At 40.3% G+C, this 22176-nt stretch overlaps 1 protein-coding gene across 1 annotated transcript; it reads right to left on the reverse strand.

Annotated features, from left to right (window-relative positions):
* Nucleotides 1–3394: 3394 nt before the first annotated feature.
* LOC115173327 (sperm acrosome membrane-associated protein 4) lies at nucleotides 3395–21522 on the reverse strand. Its single transcript, XM_029731316.1, has 3 exons — nucleotides 21372–21522; nucleotides 5357–5464; nucleotides 3395–4885 (listed from the first exon to the last, which is right to left on the reverse strand). The coding sequence occupies exons 1-3, from the start codon at nucleotides 21421–21423 to the stop codon at nucleotides 4668–4670; spliced, it is 378 nt and encodes a 125-aa protein (XP_029587176.1). The 5' UTR covers nucleotides 21424–21522; the 3' UTR covers nucleotides 3395–4667.
* Between the last annotated feature and the right edge of the window lie 654 nt (nucleotides 21523–22176).

Here is a 22176-nt window from a genome sequence, read left to right on the forward strand (position 1 = left end):
TCTAGCCAATTCCGTTACGCACAGCATCCAGCTACCAAAGATGGGTGACACTTGGCTCCCAGGCCTGCCCAATGGTAATTACAAGTGTGGCCACTGTGTATGTTGTGACAATACGACCAACACGAAAGTTTTTTACCAACCAACAACATGTAAAGCATACAAAATTCAAAGCTTCATTAACTGTAGCACCACAAATGTCATATACATGCTCAAATGCATCTGCGGGTCTGCTTTATATTGGTCAAACTTAAAGCCAATTTACAGTACCAGTCAAAAGTTTGGATACACCTACTCATTCATGGGTTTTTCTTTATTTTTACTATTTTCTACATTCTAGAATAATAGTGGCAATATCAAAACAAATCAAAATATATTTCATATTTTAGATTCTTCAAAGTAGCCACCCTTTGCCTTGATGACAGCTTTGCGCATTCTCTAAACCAGCTTCATGAGGAATGCTTTTCCAACTGTTTTGAAGGAGGTACCACATATGCTGAGCACTTGTTGGCTGCTTTTCCTTCACTCAGCGGTCCAACTCATCCCAAACCATCTCAATTGGGTTGAGGTCGGCTGATTGTGGAGGCCAGGTCATCTGATGCAACACTCCATCTCTCTGCTTCTTGGTCAAGAACTTTTGACTGGTACTGTATTCTTGATTGGAAAATGTGGTCGGAGACTTCCTCCCTGCGCTTTGTAGCCCTAGAGCACGTCTACATTTCGCCAAGATGTGACATATGTAAACTAAAACAAAGAGCCATTCTGGCAGTACTCCTTACACTGTAGATTCAAAGGCGCTAAACTAACATTTTTCACTGTCCTCGTTTCTATAATGTTGCCTTGATTTTTTGGGGTCTCTGTGTCTCCGGATTCAAAGACACCCCAATATCACTTTTGTATATTTTGACATAGCCTATTGATTAACGAGAAGTCAGCAAGTTCATAAAACAACGGCGGAGGACACTGAGCGGGAGAGCATGCTCTCGAAGATGGCGATAGGAACAAGGCATCCGACACTGATAGTGTTATGAAATGTATTTTTCCCAGGCTTGGGGTCGATGAGGTGGAAGGAAGGAAGTAGATTACGAGTGTGAATCTGATGAAGCTAGCAACCATAAGGGAGATGGTGCGTCGAGGAAGATTGGCGTCAAGTACGAACAGAATGAGTTGTACTCCAGTCGCTCTGGGGGTGAATTGGAAGAGTGTGAGAATGAATTACCTGTGTTGGCAGGTGTGAAGATCTCAGAGCGCGAGCTTCGCAACGAGGGTCATGGGTAAAGATGAATCTGGTTCGGTAGGAGTGATTTTTGGAGAAAGTGCACCACTCAGTTTTGGCTGGACCATATGTGGTTTCAGGTTGGGTGCGGTTGAATTGGTGAAGGTAACCTGAAATGGACTTGTGATGATTGTGTTTCTTCCATCCAGAGGGAGCAGGTGCCACGCAAATGGGAATGAGACCTGTTCTCGCTTTGCTCTCAGGAACAGTGTGCCATTGAAAGGAGTGAGTGATTACTGTGAGGGTGGAGCTGGATCAACTAATGTTGAAGGTTCCCGGTGTCTGTGATGCCTGCCGCAGACCCGGTGGCGAGTGTGGGGAAACAGAAGAGTCACTGTCTGTTCTTTTAAGTTTTGATGCTGAGTTGTTACCTGACAAAGTAATGTTAGGATATGTCAGTTATCCTGTAAGAGCTTTTGTGCCGAATCCACTACGATGTTTTAGGTGCCAAACTTATGGTTGTTTCAGCAGTGTGTAGGAGGGAGATTCCTAGATGTGAGAAGTGTGCAGGAGGGCATGGGACAAAGGATTGTGAAGTATTGGTGAAAGAAGCAGTGTGTGTTAACTGTATGGGTGCCCATGCTGGGGATCAGAAGTGCAAGAGAAGCAGGTGGAGGTTGCCAGGCTCAGAGTTGTACAGAAGGTGTTTGCTGAGACAGTGAAGATGGGTCAAGGGTGAGGGATCCTAAGAGGCTCCCGGTGAGTAGTAGACTTTTGCCCGAATGAAATATGCTTCAGGAAGGTTGGCCTTTTTAGCGTTCGTTGGCAAGGTTATGAACTGTACTGCAAATCAGAGAAAATAGTTGTGGCAGCTGCAGAGAAGCACTTGGGTTTGAGATTTTACTGCAGAAGAGTTACAGGGTGTGTTAAATGGTAGTGTCCCGTCCTCCTAGGGCGTCAACCTGGTGTAGGATCAAAATAGTGGAATGGGATGGTGGGTTTTTAATGAGTATAAGGTTAGTTGGCAGGGTAATTTATTTATTGTCCCCTTTTTGTATCTGATAAGAGAATTATCTTTTAAAGGTAAATGAATCAATAGACCATGATGAATTATTAGTCATACAGAATGGTTAATGAATAATCAATGTAATGATCAATGTAGGGATAGATAAGTTCGATTAGTTCTGGAAAGTTCAGGAACCATGTGATAGGGAAAGGAATGTGTATATGCAATTACGAGGGACACCAGGAGACAGATGGTTCTGGGAGTGGAAGCTTCAAAGCATTTCTTATCTTGAGGGAAAGGAACAGGCGAGTTCGGGAGAGTGATAAAGAGGGTGAGAAGGTTGTGGGGGAGACAGGTCACCAACAGTGTGTGTAAATGCATGTGCGTAAGAAAGCAAGAACTATATAATGACTGTTTTGTTATCCTGACCTCAGAACGTTCTCTGAATAAAAGCTACAGATACCTTTTGCAGAAAGCTGAGTCCTTGCCTAATTATTTTAACCCATTGTCTTACAAACCTTGGGCATTAGTCAAGGCGAATTGATTCTTGATTATTATCATCAAAGATATAAAATTCCTTTAACAGTATCAAAGTTTAAAACATTTATACTCCAGTACAATTCATTGGTGGCCAGAAATGCACCATTAATATTGGATGCCAACCGCCGTTAAACCTCACCGAAGGAGGTTCCTAATGCAGAGGACAAGCTCCCTGTGAAAAAAAAAAATACCAGTCCAACCATGTAAGAAAAAAAGACTCGCTAAGGTTTTTCGGTTGTTTAACATGTCATTTTCTTAACCAATCTATTGACAGTCTTGGGAAGCCTGGGATAAATTACATGTTAACCTGGAATAAAATAGAAACACTTAAGCACAGGCCCTTGTCTGAATTAGGTTTTAAAAAAAAGAAGGGCATTTTCTATCGCCCTATTTGTGGGGTCCCTCAGATGGACGGTTGCGGATGAACGAATAGCTGACCCATTCGTCACTAAATGCTACTTGTACTTGACGAAACACAGGCATGTTATAGAAAAAGATGTCTAATTTGACAATTTTCACCAGCTTTTTAACTGGGTTGAGCGGGCGCCGGGGAGAGGAAAACCTGTATGTCCAGCTAAGCCACAAACTTGAGGACTGGTTTGTTTGGGGGTGGAAAAAGGTCATGACGCCGATAGTGGTAAGGGATTTTGTAGAAGCTTTAATTAATTTTATTTTGCACGGTCACCCAGCAATCACATACAGTATACACATTCAGTTTAAAATAGTTTTTCAAAAATAAAATGTTTCATATTTACCTAATAAGTCAAGCCATTTACAGTTAGTACATGGCAAACATCAGATTAGTACAGTTCTTCCCAAACAAGGAAGTAAGTTTGACAAACTTCCAATGAACCTAGAAAATAATCCTATTAATAAAAATAGCATTTAAAAAGCTTGATTTAATTCTCTACAGTGTAATATTGGCATACAAATACAAGCATTACTTTAGGCAAAAAGGAATATGCAGGGTGGCCAAAAATACAATTCCCGGTCAAAACAAGATGAACCACATTGCTTGCCCTTTCTAGGGACAGACACTAGTTTAGCCCTCTTTTGGTCATCATGAATGGGGGAAACATGGTCATAGAGCAATTTCATTATTAAATTAGAATTTGGGTGATCAGTGGAGCTCCAACACCAAATGGCTGGATAATCGTCTCATTAAACAGTTAACATCAAATTGAAATAGTGGTTTGAAATTAGCATTCATCTGAAATTAACATTGACTGAAATGGCATATACTTAACCCTTGAAATGTATACATTGGCCTTTTTCAAGCTGATGGCCTGTGGTGTCCTAAGATATACTGTTTAATAGAGCATGGCAATTGGGACATCACTGAATGGTTATACATGCAGTCCATCACCCATGACACCTAATGTACAAGCAGGTATAACCAACACCAAAGATGGTAAAGATTGTTAGCAGAGCTCCCTATTGAAGATGAATACATCTTGTCAGTATACACATTCATTGGTTACAGTATAATGACTGAAGCGCTTCATCCTACTAAAGTGCCAGAAGACATCTGCTCAATTAAGTTGATTTAAACTTGCCTATTGTATGAGCATTCCATTTAATTGAATGTTTTCCCGTGGTGTGTAAGTGCAACGGAATGAGGGTCAGGGAAAAGCTAATCTGACTGCATTTCCAAGTGAGCAATAAAACAAATTGAGAGATTTCCAGAGGCATCAAGGACAAAAACATTTTTTTTTTTGTAGAAATAATTGAAGTTTAGATGGTATGATACACTAACATGTTTCCTCCTTGGCCTAAATGATATAAGATAATGCAGGACTTCTATACATGGACAGATTGCTGCTAATGTTGGTGTGTGTGTGAACCGTCAACCTACATGCGTATCAACCTCTGTATATGTATGCATGTAGACCAGAGGGCTTCCCCCCCTTACACTAGGACTTTGGTCATGAAGGTGGTGGCGAGGGCCAGGTGCAGGATGCTCATTCGGGGCAGACCCGGGGCAGCGTTACACAGGTCAGAGCTACAGCAGGTCTTGTTTACGCTGTAGACTGTGGTGTTGGAAATGGAAGGGAACGTGGTTTGAGTCACCTTGTTGCAGTCGTTCCTATTCAGGCAGCCTTTTGTCTTGATTTCCAAAAACTTAGCTGTGGATGAAAAGACAGAAATAATGTGGTGCCTCAACTTATTTACTTGGGCATCGTCGGGCCAAGCCGCACGTAAACCAACAAACTAGGAATCGTAAGTGGTTTTCCATAAGCTTTTTGCCCCAAGGCAGAATTCTGACAAGTGAAATTTTAGCATCTCCAAAGGGATGGTAGCAGGTTGTCTTCCTTCCTTGTTGGCTTCTGAAGAGGACAGAGGTGCTTTAAAAAGGTGTAAAAACAGACTTAAATAAATAAACCTTACTGTTGTACTGGTCTTTGTAGCACAAACTCACTTGTCTTTTACCAATTTTGCTGATACTGTAAGCTGCTTATTGAGGAAAGTTCGTACTTGCAATGACTGCTATATGGTTGTTTATCTACCGGAATTGAACGCACTAAGTCGCACTGGATAAGAGCGTCTGCTAAATGATTAATGTAAGACACCTATGACCCGTGTCAGCCAGTCCTTACCTGCTTTTCCGACACCGCTGAAACATTGCTCCTCGGCATTGCAGGTGACATTGGTCTGGAAGACGTTCCAGATGCAGAGATCACATTTGTAGCACTGCAGAGCCTGGCCTGGGATGAGAAAGCAAAATAAATAAAAACTAAGCAATAAATTACCATGCTCAAGTAAACATTCTTGTAGATCACCCCCTCGACCTAATGCGTGTTGATGCAATCCTACATCATTGAGACAGTCTCTTAACATTGGATGGGCCAAACGCAACGGTTCAGCCGTTGACTCTCCCCGGTTTTGTTCACTTCAGTGGAGGAAGGGCCCAACCTGCGTAGGTACCATTATGGTTAGTCATAGAAGGGCATGGTTGTTTGAATATTTGTTCACTACTCAAAACAAAGGCTGATGCTGAATGACCGCAACAACCATAAATTCAACCAATTAGTTGTAAGTCCCTGAGCAAATTGACTTATTCAAATAACCCTCCCAGACACACACACACACACGCAGTACCTTAGGAGTTCAAAACCTGTCCAAGTCGTGTGTGACAAACTCATCCCATGACTGGGCCAGTAAACAAAACAGCGTACGTATATGCCAGTGTGTGCACGTCACCTACAAAATGTATGCCTTTCCATGAAAGTGGGAAAACATGGTGTGGCCTTCAATTATCAATGTCTGGTGGACAAAACAAATAATTGAAGCAATTTTTGATTGAGCCAAGGAACATTGGGTTACTTAGAAAGGTTGTAAAAGCACCATGCAGAAGCCTGCCCTCCCTCCTTCCCCTCCCAAACACTGGTTTCGGTCACACCCAATCGCAGATGAGTTCAGACTCGGGTTACAAAGAAAGTGCCACTCCTCATTTAAAAAACCCCACCAAACTTCCTTTGAATGTGAGTGGATCCCCACAATCCAACCAAATGACTCAACTGCTTGGGTGTCATGTTCCACACAAAGTACGTGTACACCTTCAAATTAGTGGATTTGGCCATTTCATCCACACCCATTGCTGACAGGTGTATAAAAGCGAGCACACAGCCATGCAATCTCCATAGACAAACATTGGCAGTAGAATGGCCTTACTGAAGAGCCCAGTGACTTAATGTAGCACTGTCATAGGATGCCACCTTAACAAGTCAGTTCGTCATATTTCTGCCCTGCTACAGCTGCCCCTGTCAAATGTAAGTGCTGTTATTAAGAAGTGGAAACATCTAGGGGCAATAACATCTCAGCCGCAAAGTGGTAGACCACATAAGCTCACAGAATGGGAACCCCAAGTGCTGAAGCACGTAAAAATAGTCTGTCCTCGGTTTCAACACTCACTGAGTTCCAAATTGCCTCGAAGCAACGTCAGCACAAGAACTGTTAGTCGGGAGCTTCATGAAATTGGTTTCCATGGCCGAGCAGCCACACACAAACCTGAAGATCACCATGCGCAATGCCAAGCGTCAGTTGGAGTGATGTAAAGCTTGGCGCCATTGGACTCTGGAGGAGTGGAATCGCGTTCTCTGGAGAGATGAATCACGCTTCACTATCTGGCAGGCCGATAGACAAATCTGGGTTTGGGGCTACCAGGAGAACCATCTGCCCCAATGCATAGTGCCAACTAAAGTTTGGTGGGAGGAGGAATAATGATCTGGGGATGCTTTTCATTGTTCGGGCTTGGACCCTTAGTTCCAGTGAAGGGAAATCTTAATGCTACAGTATACAATGACATGCTAGACGAGTCTGTGCTTCCAACTTTGTGGCAACAGTTTGGGGAAGTCCCTTTCCTGTTTCAACTCCATATTTATGCCCATGGTTTTGGAATGAGATGTTCGACAAGCAGGTGTCCACAGTTTTAAATACACTACATGACAAAGTATCATTGTGACCTTACAGACATTGATTCAGCTTTTATCCAACTTTATTAAAGCCACTCAGTGTATCAAAACATCTTGTTTCCATGTGATCTGATCATTCAATTATTGTTTAAATTCCATTCTTTAGGTTCAAATATGAAATAAGGTGTCTTTCCGACAAGGACATCCTTGAGGCAATACCCAGAGAACGCAGACAGGACAGATGTAAGCGCACAAGTAAACTTCCACTTGTCAAAAACCTTCCCACTCAATGCAGAGGCTGCATTTACAAAAGCAGCCAAATTCTGATATTTTTCCACTTATTGGTCTTCTGACCAATCAGAGCAGCTCTTTTGACAATTGTTCTAAAGAGCAGAGTTGGACTGCCTGTGTAAACTCAGCCTAAGAGACGGTTTCCCCAGACACAAATCAAGCTTAGTCCCCATGAGTGAAAACAATCAATTGTCCTCAATGAGAATGCTAATTCCCCTACCACTACAGTACGTACAACAACTTACAGGCTCAGCTCCTGGAAGCACACCAAACAAGTTTGCCATACTGTGCATAGTAACGTACGGGCCTACATAACGTACATGATGCATGTTTTTCTGTCAGTCTTGGGGCCGCGCCTTGACATTACCCTGTTCACAAATCCAGTCCAACCCGTTGCCCAGTCTCTCCCATCGCCCCACCAATCCGTCACCGCCTCACACAAACAGGTGACAGTCGGTTTGCGCAAACAGAACTGCCACTAGGCTTACACAGTTGGCTGCATTCCTGCCACAACAGGTCATTAAGGATGAGCGCAAAAGCCTTGTTCGGGCACGCAAGAGCATGGGAAGACGTGATGAGTCATATTGGAAAGGACTGAGGCACCATAACGGTCATTGTCTGATTCTATATTTGTCGTCATGGTGATTAGGAGGAATGTTCACCACACAAGCAACCTCTTAATTGTTTCCACCATCTCTCATTGTCGCCTTTTAAGAGGACAGTGACCACTGAGTATGAATAAACAGTTGCTCATACAACCCACCCCCCAAAAAAATTCCAACAATGGGGCCTATGACTGTCAAAAGGTTATGCTTTAAGGCAGACTGGACTTAATGTATGTCCTAAACATATAGTATAAACAATATGGTTTGTGTTATACCACATAAGGAGAATTATTATTACATGGACAAAGTGTAAGGCAGACTGATAAATACAAGATCACTATGTCACGAAATAGTCGTCATGGGGAGTTTTATTAGCCTGTAGCAAAATTCAAGCATCTTAAATTCCCCCACCCGAAAGAAAACTCCTGGTGAGCCTATACAGTATTGCATGGATTCCATTAGAACCACCAAGCCAACAAAAACAGACATGAATCAGTTGTATAGTCCCTTGTACAGTCCTCAGCCCTACTTATGTTTTTGTATTTTGTCAGGTGTCATTTATGTTCTGTAAGGAGTTTATATTTGAAAACTTACTTTACTACAATCCTAAAGAAAATTTACTTTTTATTCCATACATGATCCCTGACACCCAAAAGTATGTTACATATTGAATGCTTAGCAGGAGAGGAAAATGGTCCATTCACACTAAAAGGGAAAATCGAGCCGAGCAAAAGCCAAAGTATTTAGTATTGTTTGCCTTTCCCAATTTATTTGTTTCCCCTAAACGTTTTTTTTTTTTAAAAAAGGGTTATTTTTGACAAAAACACTACATTACCAAAAGTATGTAAATACCCAATAAATTACTGGGAGTTTATATATGGTGTGCGCGACTCTTCATTTTCATAGTTGACACCTGCTCGTCAAACATATCACTCCAAAATAAGGGGCATTAATATGGAGTTGGTCCCCCTCTGCCGCTATAACAGCGTCCACTCTTCAGGAAAGGCTTTCCACTAAATGTTGGAACATTGCTGTGGGGACTTGCTTCCATTCAGCCACAAGAGCATTAGTGAGGTCGAGCACTGATGTTGGGTGATTAGGCCTTGCTTGCATTTGGCTTTCAAATTCATCCCAAAGGTGTTCGATGGGGTTGGGGTCAGGGCTCTGCAGGCCAGTCAAGTAATTCCACACCGATCAACATTTCTGTATGGACCTTGCTTTGTGCACGGGGGCATTGTTATGCTGAAACAGGAAAGGGCCTTCCCTGAACTGTTGCCAAAGTTGGAAGCACAGAATCGTCAAGAATGACATTGTAGCGTTAATAAATTCCATTCACTGGAACTTAGGGGCCTAGCCCAAACCATAAACAGCCCCAGACCATTATTCCTCCGCCACCAAACTTTAGTTTAAGATGGCATCCTACGGCGGTGCCACGTTGAAAGTCACTGAGCTCTTCAGTAAGGCCATTCTACTGCCAATGTTTGTCTATGGAGATTGTGTGGCTGTGTGCTTGATTTTATACACCTGTCTGCAATGGTGTGGCTAAAATAGCCAAATCCACTAGTTTGAAGGGGTGTCCACGTACTTGTGTGTATATATATAGTGTACCATAATTCCTGTGACAATGCAGTTGTCAAATATAATGTTACCTTGGCGTCAGCAATGCACACTCGTTCTACTCCATGTCCCTGAAAGGTTTAACCTCAAACTCTGACGCCATCTGGTGGCATTTTCTAAACTATACATATTGTATACTGCCCTCAAAGTACATTTCAGTTTTACAAAAGTCCTACAAACACATCCTTAGTACTGTTAGAAAGGTAAGAACTGTGGGATTCAGATAAAGGTATCAATTTGCAAAACTAGTTTATTGCACAAATTCAGGTAGGCCCCTCCTATTTGGTTCCTAGTGAATACACCAAAGAGTATTACACTGAACAACACCGAGCCAAAAGAGTAAGCCAGCAACATTCTCATACGGTCTTCGTTTCGCCGACAAAAAACTTTAGGGGAACCTATGCAAATGTATGAAATCATGTTCTGAAAATATTTGGTAAAAGTTAGAAATGAGGCCAGAAATTGTCATTTTGATTCTTACTTATTCACAATTCAGGAAGAACTCCGTCGAGGTAGATGATTGCAGAAAATCATATAGTAAGGGTGTGGTTTGAAACCTGAGATGGGACAAAGGCTTTCTTAGCCGAACTAAGGTATTTAAAACTATGGGTCATACATAAAAACAGCAAGCCTTTAAAAATCAGATGCATAAAGTGGACAGGTTCTGACGTGCAATCTAGGCGTGTCTAATATAATATCTGTGCCTAAGGGTTTGACAAACCACACATACCAACCGTAAACATCAAATAGGGTGGAATGAATTCACCTAAAATAAAATGTACAAGAGCCACCAGGTTAGGAATAAGGGAGTGTCATGGGAAATTAAAGGTATAGTTCACCCAAATTATGAAGTTTCCTTAGCCTGTTAGCAATACATGTTATTCTTTACCGGAGGAATTTTTAAATTGTATTTTATTTCACCTTTATTTAACCAGGTAGGCCAGTTGAGAACAAGTTCTCATTTACAACTGCAACCTGGCCAAAATAAAGCAAAGTGACAAAAACGAGAGTTACACATGGGATAAACAAACGTAGTCAATAACGCAATACAAAATCTATGTACAGTGTGTGCAAATGTAGTAAGATTAGGATATACTACAAGCCACCAAGGTCTGATAACAGATGGAAAATGATTGAGGATAATAGCGGACAATATTGCCACTCCTATTTGCCATATCTTCAAGCTAAGTCTACTAGAAAGTGTGTGCCCCTTCAGGCCTGGAGAGAAGTAAACGAATTCCCGCTACCCAAGAATAGTAAAGCCCCCTTTACTGGCTCAAATAGCCGACCAATATTGTTATCAACCTTTAGAAAAAAATTGTGTTTGACCAGATACACTATTTTACTGCAAATAAATGTACATACTCATCACGCTTATAGGGAAGGACATTGAACAAGCACAGCACTTACACAAATGACTCATTCCCTGAGAAAATTATAAAACGAATGTGGGAGCGGTTTTGTGTGACTTTTGACATTATCGATCATAGTCTGCTGCTGGAAAATCTTGTTATAGCTTTACACCCCCTGCTATATTGTGGATAGAGTTACCTGTCTAAAAAGAAGACAGAGGGTGTTCTTTAATGGAAGCCTCCAACATAATCCTGGTAGAATCAGGAATTCCCCAGAGCAGCTGTTTAGGCCCCTTACTTTACAATGACTCAACCTTCTTGCCATTTGTGCTGTTGTCTGTGCACAATGTTTGTACCATGTTTTGTGCTGCTACCACGTGTTGCTGCCATGCTATGTTGTCTTAGGTCTCTTTATGTAGTGTTGTCCCTTGTGGTGAGTTTTGTCCTACACAAAGTTTGGTGTCACTTATATGTTCTTGTTTGTGAAAAAAGCTTTTGTCTATTAACCTCTCTAGGGTAGGTGGCAGCAAATCGTCCCACCTACGTAACAGCCAGTGGAATCCTGTGGCGCGTTATTCAAATACCTTAGAAATGCTATTACTTCAATTTCTCAAACATATGACTATTTTACAGCATTTTAAAGACAAGACTCTCGTTAATCTAACCACACTGTCCAATTTCAAAAAGGCTTTACAACGACAGCAAAACATTAGATTATGTCAGCAGAGTACCCAGCCAGAAATAATCAGACACCCATTTTTCAAGCTAGCATATGTCACAAAAACCCAGAAGACAGCTAAATGCAGCACTAACCTTTGATGATCTTCACCAGATGACAACCCTAGGACATTATGTTATACAATACATGCATGTTTTGTTCAATCAAGTTCATATTTATATCAAAAACCAGCTTTTTACATTAGCATGTGACGTTTAGAACTAGCATACCCCCCGCAAACTTCCGGCGAATTTACTAAATTACTCACGATAAACGTTCACAAAAAGCATAATTATTTTAAGAATTATAGATACAGAACTCCTCTATACACTCGATATGTCCGATTTTAAAATAGCTTTTTGGTGAAAGCACATTTTGCAATATTCTAAGTAGATAGCCCGGCATCACAGGGCTAGCTATTTAAACACCCAGCAAGTTTAGCCTTCACCAAACTCCGATTTACTATTAGAAAAGTTTGATTACCTTTGGTGTTCTTCGTCAGAATGCACTCCCAGGACTTCTACTTCAATAACAAATGTTGGTTTGGTCCCAAATAATCCATAGTTATGTTCAAACAGCGGTGTTTTGTTCGTGCGTTCAAGACACTATCCGAATGGTAAATAAGGGTTACGAGCACGGCGCATTTCGTGACAAAAAAAATCTAAATATTCCATTACCGTACTTCGAAGCATGTCAACCGCTGTTTAAAATCAATTTTTATGCCATTTTTCTCGTAAAAAAGCGATAATATTCCGACCGGTAATCTGCGTTTAGGTAAATAGACGAAAGAAAATAAAGCACAGGATCGACTCGTGCACGCGCCTAAGCCCATTATTCTCTTATCGGCCACTTGCCAAAAGCGCAAATGTGTTTCAGCCTGGGGCTAGAATGACATCATTCAGCTTTTTCCCGGGCTCTGAGAGCCTATGGGAGCCGTAGGAAGTGTCACGTTACAGCAAAGATCCTCAGTCTCCAATAAACAGAGACAAGAAAAACAAGATCTTGTCAGACAGGCCACTTCCTGTTCAGAATCTTCTCAGGTTTTTGCCTGCCATATGAGTTCTGTTATACACAGACACCATTCAAACAGTTTTAGAAACTTTAGGGTGTTTTCTATCCAAAGCCAATAATTATATGCATATTCTCGTAACTGGGTAGGAGTAGTAACCAGATTAAATCGGGTACGTTTTTTATCCGGCCATGCAAATACTGCCCCTAGCCCTAACAGGTTAAAATAACATCGCTTGATCAGAAATAGTGTAGACATTGTTAATGTTGTAAATGACTGTTGTAGCTGGAAATGGCAGATTTCTTTATGGAATTTCTATATAGGTGTACAGAGGCCCATTATCAGCAACCATCACTCCTGTGTTCCAATGGCATGTCATGTTAGCTAATCCAAGTTTATCATTTTAGAAGGCTAATTTATCATTAGAAAACCCTTTTGCAATTATGTTAGCACAACTGAAAACTTGTTTTGATTAAAGAAGCAATAAATCTAGCCTTTAGATTATTTAGTATCTGGAGCATCAGCATTTGTGGGTTCTATTACAGGCTCAAAATGGCCAGAAACAAGGTACTTTCTTCTGAAACTCAGTCTATTCCTTCTAGGCAGAGTTCCTCTGTCTGTTATTTTGCCCATCTTAATCTCTATTGGCCAGTCTGAGATACGGCTTTTAGTTTGCAACTCTGCCTAGAAGGCCAGTATCCCGGAGTCACCTCTTCACTGTTGACGTTGAGACTGTTGTTTTGCGGGTACTATTTAATGAAGCTGCCAGTTGATGACTTGTGAGGCGTCTGTTACTCAAACTAGACACTAATGTACTTATCCTCTTGCTCAGTTGTGAAACCGGGGCCTCCCACTCTTGCTATTCTGGTAAGAGCCACTTCTGTGAAGGGAGTAGTACGGAGTTGTAAGAGATCTTCAGTTTCTTGGCAATTTCTCGCATGGAATAGCCTTCGTTTCTCAGAACAAGAATAGACTGACGAGTTTCAGAAGAAAGTTTTGTTTCTGGATATTTGATCCTGTCATCGAACCCACAAATGCTGATGCTCCAGATACTCAGTCAAAGGCCAGCTCTCATCAGTACAACAGTTTTCAGCTGTGCTAACAATGGCATAAGGTTTTTCTAATGATCAATTGGCCTTTTAAAATGATAAACTTGGATTAGCTAACACAATGTGCCATTGGAACACAGGAGTGATGGTTGCTGATAATGGGCCTCTAGATATTCTATAAAAAAAAAAATGTTGTTTCCAGCTACGATAGTCATTTACAACGTCTACACTATTTATGATCAATTATGTTATTTTAAATGAACAATTAAAACATTTTCCAAAAACAATGAAATTTCGAAGTGACCCCAAACTTTAATGGTAGGGTATAATTTTTAGTCCCAGCCCCCGTAGGCAGCCTTCTGGCGTCATTGTAAATAAGAATTTGTTCCTAACTGACTTGCCTAGTTAAAGGCTAAATAAAAACACACTATACGTCAGCTACTACAGCGACTTAAGTCACTGCAACATTTAATTTTAGAGTGGGTGGCAAGGAATACATTAGTCCTAAATATTAAACTTAAAGCATTGTATTATGAATTACAACTAAATATTGTAATTCATAATGTGGCAATTGAGCAAGTTGAGATTAAACTACTTGGATTAACCCTGGATTGTAAACTAACATGGTCAAAACATGATACAACAGTAGCTAAGATGGGGAGAAGTCTGTCCATAAAGCACTGCCTTCTTGACAACATGGTCAACAAGGCAGGTCCTACAAGCCCTGGTTTTGTCACACCTGGACTACTGTCATGTGGTCAGGTGCCACAAAGAGGGACTTTGAAAAATTGCAACTGGCTCAGAAGAGGGCAGTGCGGCTGGCCCCTTAAAATGTACACGGAGAGCTAGCATTAATGATATGCATGTCAAGCTCATGGCTCAAAGTGGAGGAGAGATTAACTTCATCACGGCTTGTTTTTGTTAGAAATGTTGACAAGCTGAATGTACCGAACTGTCTGTTTAAACTACAAGCACACAGCTGGGACACCCATACTTACCCCACAAGACATGCCAGAGGTCTCTTCAACAATCCACAAGTCCAGAACAGACTATATGAGGCACAGTATTACATAGAGCCATGTAACTCTATTCCACATCAGGTAACTGATGCAACCAGTAGAATCAGATTATTATATTTTCTTTCTCCACACTTTATGAAACTGTGGGGACTGAGACACGCATACGGGCCATAGCACACATACACTAATATTGTTGTGGAGGTGTGACAGTTATGTACTGTTTATATCCTTTGTTGTGTGTAATAAGTGTCTTGGTGTGTTTGGATCCCAGGAAGAGTAGCTGCTGCCTTGGGAGCAGCTAATCGGGATCCCTAATAAAATACCAATTACTACATAGTAGGATCAATGGGTAAGCCAGCTAACTTTTTTTTCAAGACCGGCTTGAAATTGGAATGATCTAATTGACTTTAAACATTCAGCTTTCGTCATTAAAATCAGAAAATAAAGTTGTTTATCAAGTTTAGCTGGCGAACTCACTCATCGATCCTGCTTTGCAGTATAGGCCTACCGATCTGGCCACTGTCAAACATTTTAGCACAAATCCAATGCAAGTCAGTGGTACCGCTATTAGCATTTCCACTAAATATCCAAATCTATAAGTAGCCGAGCTTCATTGTGGTACACAGATACTTTAGGGTGTTTTGGAAATGAAAAAAATACATTTCAAAAAAAGTTAGCATTTGAAAGTGGCCAGGTCAAGAAACCCAAAGCCTGGATTGCTGTCATACCTTGTCCATAGACTGTTTACAGTTTAAGGAAACCAATTTTATTCTGTAATTTGGATTAACTATCCATTTAACCATAAATAAGTGACATTCTTTTATAAAGCATTGATATCTGCTGACCATATGGTCCTATACAGTCAATAAGGTTTAAGTCAGCCCAGGTTTACAAGCCCAAGATGTACTCGGTACCGTTACTCCTTAAGATCCAAGGACCTTATGTTATTTTCAGAAGTAGACTGGCTCTGGCAGCCAAAAACTCAATTTAAACCCGAATTGATTCTCAATTGCAATAAGGTTCAAGAAACAAAGCCCTTTACTTTCATATCACATCCAAATAATTTCACAAATGCAAAACACACTTACTGTACACAGTTTTAACCAGTTCTAACAGTTGCTGCCAACAGTATTTTTCAGTGACAACATTTTTCTGTCAGCCTTCATCCTTTACACACAGGTGTTCTGAAACATGCTAGATAGCTCATTAGTACAGGTGGTCCCTCAGTCTTCTGTAAACACGCACTGTAACATGGAGATATGGCAGTGTGGGAACACTTACCCTATTAAAAAAAAAAGGTGTGAATCAATTTAACGTTTTGTTTTTGAAAATTATTTATTGCTAATTTGAAAGGTTCTTATGCTTTCAATATCAAACTACAAGTCATGCGTATTAATGTTCAGACCAAGCGTTGGGGCTCGTAAGAGCCAATGAACAGACCGATTGGCACATGAGTTCTGTTGCTCATTAGAAAAAATGGATTTCAGTCTTCCTGACCAATATCTTTTTTGGTTATTGATGTTTGCCCCCCTTGAGACACTGTAGGAAAGCTATTTCACTTCTTCAAAATCACAAGAATGAATTGAAGATAAACAATCTAATTGTAGTTTTGACCAAGGATGTTTATTGGCACAATTTCACATCTAACTGAGGTGTTTGGTGCAGCATTTCTCAAGTTACAAAATGTGTGCAGTGTGTTATGTAAACAGAGCTGCAAGTCTGTCTCACTATGTTAATGGATGAAGAGAAAATCAACCATGTTAGTGGGCAAATGGACATAAACAAATCAAAACCAAACCTTAATTTACCTGGTGTGATGGGTGTTCCAAACTGTTTTAGACAAGATTGACTTTAACCAAAGTTATCCCATTTACACTTTGTAGTCAATTTTAACACAAAAATAATTGAATCAGATGCCACAGGCTGTTTTCAAAGGTATTCATTGTTTATTAAAAGGCAGCCGCTTCTTTAACTACTCTTCTGTGCAGAACAGTGGAGGACCATCCTCACTGAATTTCATAATTGTTAAACGCATCTAAAGGATAACTCAAAACTATACAAAATATATTCACGTCACCAAATTGATTAAAACTCTTTTCCAATGGTCTACAGCAGCCTCAACAGCATGCTGTTGTAGGGTAGCACAATGGTGTAGCCGGAGGTCAGCTAGCTTCCGTCCTCCTCTTGGTACATTGACTTCAATACAAAACCTAGGAAGCTCTTGGTTCTCACCCTCTTCCATAGACTTATACAGCAATTATGACAACTTCTGGAGGACGTACTCCAATTTATCAGAGCTCTTGCAGCATGAACTGACATGTTGTCCACTACAGCTAGCTATCACTGCAGTGCATAAAATGTGTTGAGTAGTTGACTCAGAAAGACAACAGTTTCAATAAAAAAAAATTATTTTTAAATGAACAAAGTTCCACTTAGCTAGCAAATGCAGCTAGCTAGTTGTCCCCCTGCGGTTGTAAGTAACAAGAACATTTCCCAGACATATCTGATATGGGCAGAAAGCTTAAAATCGTCTTAATCTAACTGCACGGTCCAATTTACAGTAGCTAATACAGTGAAAGAATACCATGCTATTGTTTGAAGAGTGCGCACAGTTATGAAATTGAAAATGTATCAATTATGTTTGGGCAGACTTGATACAACATTGAACAGAAATGCAATGGTTCAATCTAAAACTTTGCACATACACTGCTCCTATCTTGTGGCAAAAAAAATGAAATTGCACCTAACCTGGAATAATAAAAAAATAAAAAACATGTTTTTTCCTTTGTATTGTCTTTACCAGATCCTAATGGGTTATATTCTCCTACATGAAATTCACATTTACACAAACTTCAAAGTGTTTCCTTTCAAATGGTATCAAGAATGTGCATATTTTTGCTTCAGGTTCTGAGCTACAGGCAGTTAGATTTGGGTATGTCATTTGCTAACTGCTTACTGACTACAAAGGCACATTACTGCATGATTGTAGCGGGTTTACTAATGCATTAGTTCAAATTAATGTTGACTAGGACATGTTGACTAGGACATTACTTTAGCTAATAAGGGGACAATGATGTAGGCTGTGTGTAGCAGTTATGACATGGTTTAGCTTGGAAAGGTTTTTTGCTAGGTCACATACAGTTGATGTGTTGTTCATTGAAGTCCACAAACGAAGGGGGAAGGTGAGAGTAGAGTGAATTGAGACTACAATGACTACTATCAAAGTGAACTGTGTTTATTAGAGGTCGACTGATTATGATTTTTCAACACCGATACCCATACCGATTATTGGAGGACCAAAAAACCCGATACCGATTAATCGGCCGATTTAAATGGAATAAATCTTTGTAATAATGACAATTACAACAATACTGAATGAACACTTATTTTAACTTAATACATCAATAAAATCAATTTAGCCTAAAAAAAAATAATGAAACATGTTCAATTTGGTTTAAATAACGCAAAACAAAGTGTTGGAGAAGAAAGTAGAAGTGCAATATGTGCCATGTAAGAAAGCTAACGTTTAAGTGCCTTGCTCAGAACATGGCAACATATGAAAGCTGGTGGTTCCTTTTAACATGAGTCTTCAATATTCCCAGGTAAGAAGTTTTAGGTTGTAGTTATTATAGGACTATTTCTCTCTATACGATTTGTATTTCATATACCTTTGACTATTGGATGTTCTTATAGGCACTTTAGTATTGCCAGTGTAACAGTATAGCTTCCGTCCCTCTCCTCGCTCCTACCTGGGCTCGAACCAGGAACACATCGACAACAGCCACCCTCGAAGCAGCGTTACCCATATAGAGCAAGGGGAACAACTACTCCAAGTCTCAGAGCGAGTGACGTTTGAAACGCTATTAGCGTGCACCCGCTAACTACCTAGCCATTTCACATCGGTTACGCCAGCCTAATCTTGGGAGTTGATAGGCTTGAAGGGGTGGGTATAATTTGTGGAACGTTCCAACAGGAATCTGTCCCAAAAAACAAAGTAAAAGGTTGCCAACCAACAACGCATACAAAGTAGCAACGCATACAAACCTAGCTAACTAGCTGCCGAATAGGCATCAACTAACCACGTAGCTTATTCTTAATGTTTGTCCATAGGCAACCAGAGTGAGGACAGACATTTTTCGGAATAAACATGATGAGTGAAAAACGCAATGAAATAGACCACTCCCTATCCGGTATCTTATTCTGCCGCTATACAACTTTGTATGCGTTGTTTTTGGGCAACCTTGTTATTTACGAAGTTTTTGGAATAGATTCCTGTTGGAACGTTCCACAAATTATACCCACCTGGGCTGAAGTCATAAAGAGCGCAATGCTTGAAGCACAGCGAAGGGCTGCTGGCAAAACGCACGAAAGTGCTGTTTGAATGAATGCTTACGAGCCTGCTGGTGCCTACCACCGCTCAGTCAGACTGCTCTATCAAATCATAGACTTAATTATAATATAATAAACACACAGAAATACGAGCCTTAAGTCATTAATATGGTCCAATCCGGAAACTATCATCTCGAAAACAAGTTCTTTCAGTAAAATACGGAACCGTTCTGTATTTTATCTAACGGGTGGCATCCCTAAGTCTAAATATTCCTGTTACATTGCACAACCTTCAATGGTATGTCATAATTATGTAAAATTCTGGCAAATTAATTCGCAACGAGCCAGGCGGCCCAAACGGTTGCATATACCCTAACTCTGCGTGCAATGAACGCTAGAGATGTGACACAATTTCATGTTAGCAGGCAATATTAAGTAAATATGCAGGTTTAAAAATATATACTTGTGTATTGATTTTAAAGAAAGGCATTGATGTTTATGGTTAGGTACATTGGTGCAACGACAGTGCTTTCTTCGCAAATGCGCTTGTTAAAATCAACACCCGTTTGTCGAAGTAGGCTGTGATTCAATGATAAATTAACAGGCACCGCATCGATTATATGCAACGCAGGACATGTTAGATAAAATAGTAATATCATCAACCATGTGTAGTTAACTAGTGATTATGTTAAGATTGATCGTTTTTTTATAAGATAAGTTTAATGCTAGCTAGCAACTTACCTTGGCTTCTTGCTGCTCTCGTGTAACAGGTAGTCAGCCTGCCATGTAGGCTCCTCGTGGAGTGCAATGTAAGGCAGGTGGTTAGAGTGTTGGACTAGTAACCGAAGGTTGCAAAAACGAATCCCCCCTGAACAAGGCAGTTAACCCCCGTTCCTAGGCCGCCATTGAAAATAAGAATGTTCTTAATCTGACTTGCCTAGTTAAATAAAGGCGTACATTTTTTGTATTAAAATCGGCCCTAATTTATCGGCCATTCTGATTAATCGCAACGACCTCTGTTTATGCGTGGTTAGGGGTGTATTCATTATGCCAATTCTGTTAAAATGTTTCTTCAACAGAAACAAACGAAGCGGGGATTAAAAAACTGAATTTGTCCAATAGAAACTCGTTTGCAACTGTTGGACTATGGATTACACCCTAGATAAACTAGATACAGGCAAGAATCACTGTCCAATAATTTCTCTCGACAAGTTGTAAACTTTTCATAGGCTTGGTTGTTGCAACCTTATGATAGGTTTCGAGAAAATGTAGTAGCCTAGACCTATCGATGCTACATTGAACTGGGTGAAAGGAATATGAATAAGTCATCCAACATGTTGTAATATAAATAAGGTCATGCCCATGAAAAACAAATCGTCCTCCCTCATAAACGACACTGACTGCCACATGAGACTCCTTACTCCAATGACTTAAGTGTAATGGAACTGAGAGTCATGAACAAGGGCTTGGGCTACAGTAGCTACAATGTTACCATTTCTAGAAGCGCATCATGCCAACAATAATCACTATTTAGCTAAGACAAATATGATTGATTAAATCAGCTTCAGATATTAATCTGAAATGTTTCATTGATGGCAATTGAAGACTCAAATAAAGGCCACTTCATTACTATCACTTCAATGAAGTGGTATGATTTAAAACTGTTCAAAAAGCTGTTGAACATTATTTTATTGTAACCAGTTTATGGAAGAATCTGAGGTCTTTATTATACTTTAAATTTCCATACAATTATAAAGACCAAAAAATATATCTCTCACACACACACCACACACAGCATTTTCAGTTAGCATTATAACATGGACAAATAGCAGCAGATACAATTTCATAATACTGTTATATATTTTGAGCTTTTCAGATAAACTTGTACAATTATTTTTTGCCCCTTCCCGCTCTTTCTATGATACGAGGATCCGACCTTTCAAATGCAAACAATTTTTTTTGACCAATCAGACCAGTTATTTTGCCAATAAATTGGGCAAAAGATGAGAATTTGGCTTTTTAAGTCATCCACGTTTCCTAATTGGCCGTAAAGTTAACCTATTGATATGATAAACTATCATGTATCTTGTTACAAGAAAATACAGGTTAGCTTCGAATGATGAAAAGGATTGTCGAATATCGTTTAGTCTAAACAATTCATTACACACATATCGAAGATTGTTTTAAATGAGACAAGCAATTGTTTCTTACCAACTGAAAAACACAGGCCAACTGCGAAAATGCTGAGAATAATTCTGTTCATCGTTGACACAAAAAAAGAAGTTTCGCAGGTGTTTCTATCCTTGCCTCTATTTACCGTTAGTGCTAAAAACAACAAAGTTGATCACCAACTCGCTATTTATAATCTCCCTCCCATCACCACAGACAGACACGTCGCCGTTATACAAGGTAGAGGTAGGTATATTGGCCACGTTCAGTTGCGGAACATCCTGAACGTTGCAGATAGAAATTCCACGAATAGAGCCGACGTGATTCCTTATTCTACATGGAGCAGGGCGGTGCACATACCCTTGAGGGGAGCATGTGCCCAAAATGACCCCCCTTAAAAACGTTTATAATTCATATCTGAAATTCACAGCATACCAAATGCCACCGTAGGCAATTACTAAAAATGTTACATTTTTTATTATAGGCATATTTATTTCTGCAACAACAGCTGACTCATCACAAATTGTAAGTAAGCTATTTTCAGTGCCTCCTAAACACATGATTGACATTGGGAAAAGAGCTGATCCTTGACTAGGACTTGCGGGCACTTTGGAGATTAGGGCGCCCCTTTGCAGCTCCATCTATGCACATGACTGTGTTGGAGAGGCATGTTCGTTCTACATAGCATATTTCTTTCTGAATGTTCCAACACGTTGCTTCCTGCTGAACACGCCACTGCTCTCACCACACCCTAATTTGCCATCCCTCCTCTGCACGGGTGATGGTGGAGCTCAAGAGACAATAAACAATGTTCTTTCGTTAGGGGGGTCGAGTGAGTCAACTCATT

The sequence above is a fragment of the Salmo trutta genome, chromosome 34 (assembly GCF_901001165.1).
Source record: "Salmo trutta chromosome 34, fSalTru1.1, whole genome shotgun sequence".
NCBI classification, from domain to species: Eukaryota; Metazoa; Chordata; class Actinopteri; order Salmoniformes; family Salmonidae; genus Salmo; species Salmo trutta.

Bases quoted from the DNA above. Each gene is read 5' to 3' on its own strand.
- LOC115173327 (XM_029731316.1), bottom strand. From the start codon at position 21,423: ATGAACAGAATTATTCTCAGCATTTTCGCAGTTGGCCTGTGTTTTTCA. The intron at 5,465-21,371 runs GTAAGAAACAAT...TTCTCATCCCAG, and splicing joins TGGCCTGTGTTTTTCAGTTG to GCCAGGCTCTGCAGTGCTAC. The intron at 4,886-5,356 runs GTAAGGACTGGC...TTTCATCCACAG, and splicing joins CAGCGGTGTCGGAAAAGCAG to CTAAGTTTTTGGAAATCAAG.